Consider the following 13,739-nt stretch of genomic DNA (forward strand, 5'->3'; position numbering starts at 1 on the left):
ATATTAACAAGAGGGCCATGATGGCCCTATATATCGCTCACCAGAGTTGATCTGGCCTACTGACCTAGTTTTTTTACCTCACATGAGCCAGTTTCCAATTTAACCTAGAGAGCATCAAGACAAATATTCTGACCAAGTTTCATAAAGATTGAGTCACACCTGTAGCCTTTAGAGTGTTCACAAACTTTTTCTTTGATTTGACCATGTGACCTAGTTTTGACCCTAAATGACCTAGATTAAAACTTGACCTAGAGACCATCAAGACAAACATTCTGACCAAGTTCCATAAGACAGAGACACAACTGTGGCCTAAAGAGTGTTTACAAGCTTTTCCTTTGATCTGGCCTACTGACCTACTTTTTGACCCCGCATGACCCAGTTTCAAAATTGACCTGGAGATCATCAAAGCAAACATTCTGACAAAGTTTCATAAATATTGGGTCACAACTGTGACCTCTAGAGTGTTCACAAGCTTTTCCTTTGATCTATCCTACTGACCTAATTTTTGACCTTACATAATCCAATTTCAAATATGACCTAAAGGTCATTAAGACAAACATTCTGAATAAAGTTCATAAAGACTGAGTCAAAACATTGGCTTCTAGAGTGTTCACAAGCTTTTCCTTTGATCTAGCCTACTGACCTAGTTTTTAACCCAACTTGACCCAGATTCTAACTTGGCCTAGAGATCATCAGGACAAACATTCTGACCAAATTTCATAAAGATTAGATCATAACTATGGCCTTTAGAATGTTCACAAGCTTTTCCTTTGATTTGACCGGGTGACCTTGTTTTTTAACCCAACATGACCCAGATTCAAAATTGACCTAGAAATCATCAAGACTAACATTTTGACCAATGTTCATAAAGATTGGATCACAAATGTGTCCTCTAGCTTGTTCACAAGCTTTTCATTTGATCTGGCCTACTGACCTAGTTTTTAATCTCACATAACCTAGTTTCAAACTTGACCTAAAGATTATCAAGACAAATAATCTGACCAAGTTTCATAAAGATTGGGTCACAAATGTGGCCTCTAGAGTGTTCACAAGCTTTTCTTTTGATCTAGCCTACTGACCTAGTTTTTGACCAAACATAATCAAGTTTCAAACTTAACCTAGAGATTATCAAGACTAATACTCTAATCAAGTTTCATAAAGATTGGGTCACAAATGTGGCCTCTAGAGTGTTCGCAAGCTTTTCCTTTGATCTGGCCTACTGACTAGTTTTTGAACCCAGATGATCCAGTTTCAGACTTGACCTAGAGATCATCAAGACTAATATTCTGACCAAGGTTCATAAAGATTGGGTCATAAATGTGGCCTCTAGAGTGTTCACACGGCAAATGTTGACGGACGACGCACGACGGACGCCGACGGACGCCGGACAATGACCGGTCACAATAGCTCACCTTGAGCACTTTGTGCTCTGGTGAGCTAATAAAATTGAGCACTTTTTAATATAAATAAATAAACTCATAAAAAAATGCTATGTTAAAGAGAGATAGAGGACATTTTGATGCAAAAATCATTTTACTACGTGGCGTGAAAGCAGACATTACTTGGTGGATTAACAATTTCCAGACTTCATTATGTATGCTTATTCAGTTCCAGTAAATAGTTAGCCAGAGCTTTCATTAATTTTATTTAAATGGTGCAATACAAACCATTTAATTTCGCTGGATGTCCTCTAAAAATCACAATTAGCGGATCAGCACTGCAGAGTGTGAAGTGGAATCCCAAAAGCTCTATACCTAACAATGTACTACAATGTATATCAACATTGTATGGATATATATGGTATTGTCTGAGTTGATATTACCTTAGTCATCTCAATTAACGTCTCAGCACTTCAGTGTGATTTCATGGAACTGAAATCATACTTCAGTAAACCTCGTATAATTTTACAATTTCTTTGAAGTCTGCAAATTGTTAATCAACCAAGTAATGTCTGCTTTCACGACATTTAGTGAAATGATTTTTGCATCAAAATCTCCTCTATTCCTCTTTAACATAGCATTTTCATGAATTTCAATCCGTTTATATCAGAGGACTGCATGAGAAACGGCAGCACTGTATGCCACTAGTTTCTCCAAAACCTCCGACAAAAGTCGTAATGAAATATATGTTTCCTTTAAAACTGCAGTCCACTGTTTTATTATTTTCTCTGCTTTTTCTGTCGTAAGGCTTACTGACATATCCAATGAATTTAATAGGAAACCTAAAAATGCAATTATTTGTGTAGGTATAAACACTGATTTTACGGGGTGTACAGTAAAACTTAGAGAATAAAGCAACTGTACTGTTGCACGTAGATTACTCAAACACAAATCAAATTTATCTCCTTGCTGTAACGAGTCATCAATATACGCAGTATTTACATAGCCCTGTTTCCGTTAATGCGAGAATGCACACTTCAATAGTTTTGTGAAATAAAGAGTAGTAATCTTTAAGCCATTACATAGAACTTTGAAACGAAAACAAAGAAAATGCTTGTTTACACTCAAGATGCCACGTGTTTTGGTCTTACTGAAAATTGCTCATAATATTTGTCCCCATGTAATCACTAGGTAAAACATGTTTACACTGTTATGGTGTGTTACACAGCTGAGCGACCTAGGGCCATCTTGGCCCTCTTGTTTATTCATGCATTGGGTATTCAAACAACTTGTAACAAAAATTCACTATTACAAGATTGTAGGCCTATCCTTATTCACTGCCTTTAAGGTCTTAGAAGTAAAAAGGAAATTACATTATATTTCATGTGTGGCCTATGATTTTTATATGAATACCTGTATGTTCAAGTAACTAGGACCAAACATTCAGCATAACTGGACAATGTGTTGTGAGCATGATCTACTGGTTGACCTTAGCCTAAAAGGTCAAGATAACTCAAACCAGTCAAAGAATTTAAGTCTATTGGATGAATAATCTTACCAGTATAACGTAGCACAAACATACACCATTACTAGAGGATGTATTCAGTGTAAGACGAGACCCCTAGCTCAAAGGTCAAGGACACACTTAGAGGTCAAAGGGTTTACTTATTTGTTCTGGTTGGGTCTATGACTTTTTATGCACAAAGACGAATATTCAGATATCTTGCTAAGTAGCATAAACATTCACAATAATAATATGATGTTTCAAAATGTGAGACTTAAACCCCAAAATCAAAGGCAAAAATTGTACTTAGAGGTAAATTTTTTATATAATTTTTGTTGAGCCCGCTTGCGGAAACGAAGACATAGTCGTCCGAATGGCTGTTTGATTTTTGTGCGCGTGCCGTACGTGCGTCCATCCGGACTTATTTGTCCGGACCATAACAGCAATCTTGTTGGTATTTGGCATGAATGTTAATCTCAGTTGGATGTCAAAGGTCATGTTTGATCTTTGGTATGCATTGAAGAGTCTTGTTTATATTTGGCATGAATGTTTAACTCAGTGAGATGGAGTGTCATGTGCAAATCCCAGGTTTTTATCTCCATGTCAAGGTCACAGTTAGGGGTCAAAGGATGGGCTAGACATGTTGCCCGTGGGCATCTAGTTTGGCCTTTAACTTTTATATACAGATATGGATATTCAAATAAGTACAGACTTTCACCATTACCAGAATGTGCAAATAAGTTTAAAATATGTGTGCATATATTTCTTTTCCAGCCCATAGCTTAAGTATCCATGTGTTGTTAATGTGCCATTACTCACAGGACTCGCACTTTCATGTCTTAAAATCACATAGTGAGGCATGTTTCTCTTACAGGCACATTTCTAGTTTAGTTTTTTTTTTATAGTGTACAATGTTCTCTTAGACTGTATAAATTGCTTCAAATGACACTTGTTGGAAACATCGTTCATTTTCACTCTAGGCATTTATATGCGTCTGACATCTTTCTGTGAATGCAAGAATGCCACCTGCTTTACCTCTGTAAATCAGGCATAATAGTACTGGCAGACATTATTGTTTCCATCAGCCTTAAACTGCTATCCAATCACTACTTCAGCCAGCTTTTTAAACCAGTTAACACTCATAAATGCACACTTTCTACTCCTTAATCATCCCAGTGTCTATAACAGAGTTTGAAATGTCTTAATTTTGTTATCTCAGTTATAATAATCTACTTGGCTATATATAAATTTGTACATTTTGTTCCCTTAAAAGACATGATTGCAACACACAGAAAATATAGAAAAACAATTTGTTTCGCAAAAGACAGATAATAAGGCTGGAAGCATTTCATCTGACCACATTGTAAAATTAAACATTATTTCAGGAACAAACGAAACTATAGTCAAACCTGTGTTAAAGACCACCCCTGGACAAAAACCACCTGGCTCTAAAGACCACATGTTTTGTTTCCCATTTTAACATTTACAGTGTATTTTAACCTGTTAATAAAGACCACTTCCCAATAAAGACCACATTTTGGCTTTTTATGGACAGGTTTGACTGTATAATCAGAGCTTTTAATGTAGCTGTTTTTCTTTGACATATGAAAACTATCAGATAATATTGGATTAAAATCATAACAATATTGTTTAAGGTACTAAAAGGATAAATATGTACAAATGTTTTAAATTTTTTTTAGAAATTAATTCACATTTTATAACACAGGTAATTTTTTGTCTGTTTATCTAGGTGGAGAATCTGTTTTGTCTGGGCTCACTTCTGGGTGTTTTCCTCGCACTTAGAGGCTTCAGACTCCAGAGGAAGGGAACCCTGGACCATCTCATACCCAAAGGTGCTTGTAAAAGACTCTTCAATGTCTACCATCCTGCTGACCCAGTGGTAATGATTTTTATATTACAGTGACCAGAAACAGTTGAACGGTTTCCAGATGATAACTAAAGAACGCTTGGGCCTAGGATCACGAAAGTTAATAGGGAGGTTGGTCATGACCAGCAGACGCCTTCTATTGATTTTGAGGTCAGTAGGCCATAGGTCAAGGACACAGGGACCTCGAACAGTAAAATTGTTTCCAGATGATAACTTTAATAGGAAGGTTGACCATGACCAGTAAATGACCCTTATTGATTTTGAGGTCAGTAGGTCTAATGTCAAGGTCACAGTGGCTTGGAACAGTTTAATTTGTCCGGACGATAACTTGAGAATGCTTGGGTCTAGGATCATGAAACTTAATAGGGAGGTTTATCATTACCAGCAGATGAACCCAATTGATTTTGAGGTCAATAGGCCAAAGGTCACTTTGACCAAGAACAGTAGAATTTTTGTGCACAGTGACCAAAAAAATTCTATTCCGTGTTCTACGAGGTCTTGTTCACATTTTGTGCAGTCAAATAAGGGAGATATTCTGTCATAGGAGAAGACAAGTTTTGGCCCTTTTTAATGAATTAAGAGCCACACCAAAACACACCATAACAGTCGCTTTTCCAGCTTTTGATGGTGGAAGAAGACTGGGATGACTCACTTTGTGTCAAGTATTGATGGATACCTGTGTAGAACAGTCAACCTTGCATAAGACAGCTGGATGGTTTCCTCACATAAAGAATCCTAATCCCCAAAAGAGGTCAGGAAAATCTAAGTCAATACACTGAACCATTCGGTGAGGAAGGCCTTGAGACATTTGGTCAATGTCTAGCAAACAGTATTTGAATGTAATTCACATAAACTGAATGACTTCCTAACATAAAGAATCCTACACCTCGAGGAAGTTTTCAAACCAAAATCGATGTGGAGCGAGAGCATAAACCACTTCGTCAGGGAGGTCCCGAGAGGTTTTGTCAGTATCATGTAAACAGTAATTAAATGTAGTTCACTGAAGTTATTGAAATGAGCTCTATATAGGAGAAACAAGTAACTAGTTAGTTAGACAAATTCTAGGTGTTTACAAGTAACTTTTATTGAGCTGGTCTATAAATGTTAAGATTTTCAATGTATTCAGTTTTGCTTAGATTTCTTAAATTTGCTTTCTGACAGACTACGATTCTGCCTATCTCTAAATTTCAAGTGAGAAACTGGTAAGACAAGTATTCGTTTGATTCTTTTTCAGGCCTACATATTAGTACCACTCATTCTGAAGCATTATTCCACAGTGAAGCCCCTTGTGATCCATAGATATGATTCTTCAAATAAGACTCCATATACAAAAATGGAATCAACTGCCTTTGTTGCCTTCCAAGTATAGTAAATTCATGCATTATTAGAAAAAAAATTCAGATGCATGCTAATAGTGTCTATTAATGCATCAAGATAATAGTTCACAGATTTGCATATGATTGAGAGCCGTTGATTATATAAATGCCAAATTTAAATAGTAATATATTATCAAAGATTCTTTGCAACTTACTGTAAAATTGATAAAGTTTGTGGACACCAAATTTCATGACTTTGGCCAAAAAATTATTTTGTGGGGATAGGACATTTTGGATTTTGACCTTTGAACATAAAATGAATAAGAATTTTACTACTTCATTTGGGTTACATTTTGTAGATTAACTCCACCACAAAATCTACGAAAATTAGTTTCCTACAAAATTTTATGACTTAGTAGTATCTCAGTTGATTGTCATTGAAATTATTCAGAAATTTATACCTTATAATCTGCTTAAAGGTCCAATACTAAGGAAAGTGAACATTTTAATTTCTTTTAAAAAGCACAGAAACTATTTCATTTTATTGGAAAATGAAAGTTGGTATGTAGAAATTCGAAATAAATCGCAGTATATGTACAATTATTTTTCTATGAAGTATGAAGAAAGTTAAAAAGACCTGGGGGTCATTCTGTCGAAATTTCAACATAATACACATACATTTCTTTGAGTTCCAAAGACCTTCTGTAAATTTTGACCTGCCAATCTTCGTTATTTAGTGTCTTGCAGAAGTCTATGCACTGGCTATGAAAAAAATTGCCAACTCACTTTCCCTTAGTAATGGACCTTTAACCCACCCAGTTAGCTCAATGGATAGAGTACATTAACTCTATCTGTGAGGTGATGGGATGGGATCTTTGGTGAGGCGTATGTTCTCCATGGTGATCGACTGAAGACACACTCTAAAGCAATACAAACATTTGGAAAGTTTTGTACAAGCAATTTCTGCAGGAATGATACCATAAATAGTATTGAAGTATTATTTACTGGGCCGTTTTACATTTTACCAACTATGTACTAAATGCAGCATTGACTTATTGTATCAGGGATGAACAGAGGTGATAGATGAAAAGTGTGATGTTTCTGACAAAGACAGTGTAGACAGTCTACATCTTCCGCTTCCAAAGATGGATCTCCTGTCAGAGGAAAAATATCAATGACTAAAGGTAAGCGTTTTTGAATCCATTAAAAAAACATTAGACACTAAAGAAGACATATTTTTGATATTCAGTGGGAAATGAAAGAAGTCCATATGTTTCTTTATTTAGACTTCTTTCACTTTCACCTGTAGATATAGAAAGCAATATTTTGTCCATTTAAAACAAAGCAATGAAACTAAAGAAATAAGATTCAGTTAACTATATCTTATCTAACATTAACTGTGGGTTCAGCACATTTGAAATCATATAATTATATGAGGAATATATATATATACAAAAAAGTTAAAGATAATTATATTTGCAGTCTTTGTTTCATATGTCAATAAAGGGACTTTTGTTTTATGAAATTTGGTGAAAAATTATATTATTGCCATCTCTGTGATCAATTGTATTAGATTACTTAGTAACCAGTGAATTTAAGTTATGCAACAAGATAAGAAAAGATCTATTGTGCATTATTTAAGTTATTAGTCCCCTACTGGTTGAAAACCAGTTTCGGGGACTATAGGAATGCGCTTTTCCGTCATTCCGTCCGTCCGTCCGCAATTTCGTGTCCGGTCCATAACTCTGTCATCCATGAAGGGATTTTAATATTACTTGGCACAAATGTTCCCCATGATGAGACGACGTGTCATGCGTAAATCCCGGACCCCTAGCTCAAAGGTCAAGGTCACAGTTGTAGGTCAACAGGGCTTTTGTTCTGTCCGGTCCATAACTCTCCCATCCATGAAGGGATTTTGATATTACTTGGCACAAATGTTCCCCATGAGGAGACGACGTGTCCTGCGCAAAACCTGGACCACTAGCTTAAAGGTCAAGGTCACAATTGGAGATCAAAGGTCAACATGGCTTTTTTCCTGTCCGGTCCATAACTCTCCCATCCATGAAGGGATTTTGATATTACTTGGCACAAATGTTCCCCATGAGGAGACGACGTGTCATGCGCAAAACCTGGACCCCTAGCTTAAAGGTCAAGGTCACAATTGGAGATCAAAGGTCAACATGGCTTTTTTCCTGTCCGGTCCATTACTCTCCCATCCATGAAGGGATTTTAATATTACTTGGCACAAATGTACCTCATAATAAAACGATGTGCCATGCACAACTTTCAGACCTCTAGCTCAAAGGTCAAGGTCACACTTAGCAGTCAAATGTTAACATAGCATGAACAGGGTCTGTTTCGTGTCCGGTCCATAACTTTGACATTCATTAAGGGATTTTAATATCACTTGTCACAAGTGTTCCCCATGATGAGACGACGTGTCATGCCCAAATCCCGGACCCCTAGCTCAAAGGTCAAGGTCACAATTGGGGGTCAAAGGTCAACAGAGTTTTTTTCCTGTCCCGTCCATAAGTCTGCCATCCATGAAGGGATTATAATATTACTTGGCATAAATGTTCCCCATGATGAGACAACATGTCGTGCGCAAAGCCCAGACCCTTAGCTCAAAGGTCAAGGTCACAATTGGAGGTCAAAGGTCAATAAGGTTTTTTCCTGTCCGATCCAGAACTCTGTCATCCATCAAGGGATTACAATATTAATTGGCATAAATGTTCCCCATGATGAGACGACGTGTCATGTGCAACACCCAGTACCCTAGCTTAAAGGTCAAGGTCACACTTTGAGATCAAAGGTCAAGAGGATATTTTTCCTCTCCGGTCTATAACTTTGTCATGCAAAACAGGATTTAGATATCAGTTGGCACAAATATTCCACAGGATGAGACAACATGTAATGCGCAAAACCCAGGCCCAAGATCTAATGTCAAGGTCACACTTAGAGACCAAAGGTCAGACACAAGAATGACTTTGTCTGGAGCATTTCTTCTTCATGCATGGAGGGATTGTGATGTTCACCAATACAAGACGGATTATCATGCGCAAGAACGAGGTCCCTAAGTCTAAGGTCAAGTTCATATTTAGAGGTCAGAGGTCAAATTCAAGAATGACTTTGTACAGAGCATTTCTTCTTCATGCATGGAGGGATTTTGATGTAACTTGGACCAAATTTTCACCACCATGAGGCACCCTTGTTTTTAGAATTACGTCCCTTTCTTTTAATATAAATAGATTTTATTGTAACTTTTTTATTACTGGCGGTAGAAAAAAATCGAGACCACTTTTCTGTGGTACAACATGCATGTTACATCCAATTTTTGTGTATTTTGACCTATCTCTACCTGGTAAAGAGTTTCTTGTGGACTTATATTATATAGATTTTATTTTTTAAGATTAATTTCCCTTTGTTGTTATTATAAATAACTTATATGATAACTTTTTTATAATCAGCCAAAACAATTCAATATGAAAACAACTGTGGGTTTTTATATATGCACATTTTAATCCAAATGGGTTGTTATAACATATTGTATATATAATACAATAGTGTTTATACATCATTGACAGATATCAGTTCATTATGTTATACTGCAGTAGAGAAAATTAGGTGCCTTCCAGTAGGGGACTTTGTATTGCATGGCAATACTTCATTCACTTGTTTCTACTAACATGTATTAAGAAGTGTTTCTATAGATCTTGTACACGTCCTTAATGCATTTTAACTACATGTATTTACTTTAATTTTCATGTTAACGCTTTCTTTTATATCTGGGTGAAGGAATAGTCTTTCATAAGAATTACTAATCTCTTAGCTAGTTTTCACCTTTCTGTTTTTAGTGGTGCAGTTTTCATGTCTTTGTATTCTTGTTTAATGGTAGAAATGTTCATACAGGTTGCCAGAATGAAAACACAAGAGTAGTTTGTACTTCTCTCCCTTGTCAAAGTGAATAACACGGTTGGTGGTTGGTTTAGCACTTTAACCAAGAGCATGAGCATGGACAGTGATAGCATGACTGCTGAACTCAAAATGTTAAACAAACTTGAGAAGGAGGCTAAAATTTTGGAAAAGTCATCTCTTACAAACTGTACGCATCCATGGAAGATATCGATCATATAGGTCAATTAATTTATTTAACCAAATGCAAAAACATTTCCATTTTTGTAACAAAACATATTTCTTAATGACTTGAAGTGGTAAGTTAATATCAAATTCTGAATAAATGACATTTTAGCCCACCATCTGATGATGGTGGGCTATTCAAATCACTCTACGTCCGTGGTCCGTCGTCCTTCCGTCCGTGCGTCCTTCCGTCCGTTAACAGTTTCTCGTCATCGCATCTCCTTAGAAACTACTGGGGGGATTTTAACCAAACTCTGTCAGAATGATGTATTGGTACCCTAGTTGTGTCTCCCTGAAAATCAGACTGGTTCAACAATTTTTGAGTGAGTATTTCATATTTTACATAGATTTATATTGGGAAAAACTTTGAAAACATTTTTGTCCAAAACCACAGGGCCTATGGTTTGATATTTGGTATGTAGCATCATCTAGTAATCGTCTACCAAGTTTGTTAAAATTATTTACCTAGGGTCAAATATGGCCCAGCCCTGTGGGTCACATGGTTTACATAGATTTATACAGGGAAAACATTGGAAAATCTTCTTGTCCAAAAACACAGGGCCTAGGGCTTTGATATTTTTTATATAACATCATCTGGTGGTCCTCTACTAAGATTGTTCAAATTATTTTCCTATGGTTAAATGTGACCCCGCCCTGGGGGTCACATGGCTTAAATAGACTTATATAGGGAAAAACTTTAAAAATCATCTTGTCCATAACCTACAACATTTAAATTTGGACCACATGTATAGTGTTGAGTGGATAGATGAACCTTGACTAGTCTGTGTTCAGACCGTATGTTTTGTTCATAGGAGATAACTCCTGAGGCTATTCAAATTTTGTATAGCCAAGTGGAAATTAGCTTAAACCACAGGAGGCTGAAATTCTATCTAAAAAGCCACCAACAGTCTGTATATAAAAAAGACCCCACTCTGTATAAAAACTGGTATTAAAAATCCAGTGTGATGTATTCAAAATCAATAAAAAAAATAGAACACGATAAAGGGAGTGAAAAATAAACTCACCAGTGCTTTTTTATTTCCAAATGCTGAAAACCTGGAAAACATGTAGTTACTTAATGAAATCACGGGTAGTTCGACAGGTGGTCTCGGACTTTTAAACACATTCGTTTTAGAAGCAGACGATTGCAAAAAACGCCGACATGTCGGGTTATAGTTCACATTGTAATTCCTGTCTTTGCATTGGTTGTAGACTCTGGTCCGTCGGAATGAAGAAAAATCGTGACTCCTCGGCAAACAACGAAGCAAGAATCGCATTGTTCATCAATATCCAAACTGCCCTTACGCTAAAGCTTAAAAATCAACTTGTTTATGCATGAATCACACACCGTACTTCACGACAAGTAGACCTCGAACTCAAGCGAAGCATGCAGTCCGTGTATAGATTTCATAAACCTAGTTTTTAAACCAGCATAGTAATATTAATGTTTAATATAGCCTTAGAGTTATTTTACTTCCGTTTAGCAGAGAGAGAGAGAGAGAGAGAGAGAGAGGGGTCCGGGGGTTTATATTTTGCATTAGATTCTAATTAGTTTTTGTTTGGTTTTTTATTCATTGTTTTGTTCTTACTTTCGTAAAAAACCGGCAGTATCATTAAATGAATCAATACATAGATTATGACCGGGCACTTAAAAATGAATCAATACTGAAATTATGGCCGGGCAATGCTACTTAATTGTCATATAAATTACAATACTAACCCGTTGTGCTTTAAAATATCACAGGATAGCTTCAAGACTATTACATCATATGTAAGGCGGCGTTTGTTAACATAACTACGTGCGTTTATTTTCTGTTAATAATGATATATTTCAGTGAGTGGTATAGTTGAACTAAATTAACTAACATCAGTTTCTGAGCTGAATCTTACTGAAAAATAAGAAATTGAATAAAATTTTATGCGTAGTATTTCATCGAGTTTTTCGTTAAGTATAAATATAAAATATTCACATTCGTCCTATTCTTTTCCGTTGAAAGATCATTTCGTAAGAACAACAAAATTTACGTTAACGCTGCTTGTGATAACGGAACGCCGTTTTGACGACGTCCGCATATAGTCAGGGAGAACGTTCCTTAGATAACGTCGCAGTTGTTCCGTCTGGTGAACCGAATGGCCGTGAAGCTGATTATAATGTTGAATGTAACAAAATATGTGCAATTTAATATATAATATTTTTACAAACGAAAAAGATGTATAATGTAAATATAAGAAATGAAACTTTTTTAAGGATAGGTTAATCCAGCTAATGATTCATGTTTAATTTGCAGATCCTATTATGTCGTTCATTTCGCATGAACACCGAAAAAAAAAGGGGAAAAAATCATTTTCTTAAATAATATTATGCAAGATGCATGCTTATGTAGTATAAAATATATGTATGTTACATTATCTGCAAAATATGCGTGATTTTTAAAAAAAAATCTGATTCTTATCATAATTGCTTTAAAGGATTTTGTGGTAATAACTTTCATTATTATTATTATTATTATTATTATTATTATTATTACATTCGAATTGTTCTATATATGCCAGTCATAAACGTAAATCAACGAAGACAGTGTCACGTGACAAAAAATTAAATACGTCGAAAACAACAATGGCTGATTGACCGTGATAGGAATTTGTGTAACGACGGTGGATAAATGTAGAAATTTACAAATATTTTGCTTTTCTCTGACATTTCTACAAAAAATACATTTATGCTATCAAATTAAGCCTGTTGTAAGAGAATAGGTCTGCGATTGCTGGCTTTGCTTCGTGGGCTCTTTTACGATAGCGGTCCTCAAATCTTGTGGAACACTGCCAGTACCAAGTGAAGACATGTAAATTTTAGTCCCATTTTATAGAGGAGCAGTATTTAAGCTGTGGGCGGACATTGGTGTTGTAAGCTGTTTCTTTTACTTTCCTGGTGTTGTTCTTTTTACAATCCTTCTCATGAATCTAAGTGAATTATTTGCTTTTGATGTGATGTTATCAATATGTTTTGACCAACTGAGATCTTCACTTAGTGTGTCACATATTCTGTAAGAAATTGCCGACTTTTTTCAACTAAAGAGGCATGGTCGGCTTCGGGAATCGAACTTATGCCCTTCAATCAATGATGAGCGAATCCAACATCTCGAGTCAGTCACGTTTTATAATTATTGTGTAAACTAAACACGAGATACGTTATTTAAAAGAAAAGGCTGCAGCAAAAGTTACTGAAGAAGCCAGAAAAAAGGCCTGTAATGTATAAAAGGGTGTCTTATTTCACATCCACGCTACCTAAATGTAGGGTGCATTGTGACAAGATTCATTTAAATTTTAAATGAAGATTAGATTTATCTAGTATATCTGTTACAATCCGGTAAAACACCCATTCGAACAGTATCTCGGTCATGCAGCCAATGTAAACAAGTTCATTCAGTATTTTTACTCGTATCGGAAAGACGGAGTTACCTGTATAGACGAGTTCCAAAAACAGCTTCAGCATCGCTACTTTTGTGACGTAAAGG

The 13,739-nt window shown here is 35.9% G+C and overlaps 1 protein-coding gene across 1 annotated transcript in view; it reads right to left on the reverse strand.

Annotated features, from left to right (window-relative positions):
- The window catches only part of LOC123527392 (uncharacterized), a 33,772-nt gene extending 22,165 nt beyond the window's left edge, over positions 1 to 11,607 (reverse strand). Inside the window, exon 1 of the mRNA XM_045306804.2 lies at positions 11,250 to 11,607. Within this exon, the coding sequence (XP_045162739.2) occupies positions 11,250 to 11,501 (252 nt within the window). The 5' untranslated portion in view covers positions 11,502 to 11,607. The remainder of the gene's footprint in view (positions 1 to 11,249) is intronic.
- Positions 11,608 to 13,739: the final 2,132 nt, after the last annotated feature.

The sequence above is a fragment of the Mercenaria mercenaria genome, chromosome 1 (genome assembly GCF_021730395.1).
Source record: "Mercenaria mercenaria strain notata chromosome 1, MADL_Memer_1, whole genome shotgun sequence".
NCBI lineage: Eukaryota > Metazoa > Mollusca > Bivalvia > Venerida > Veneridae > Mercenaria > Mercenaria mercenaria.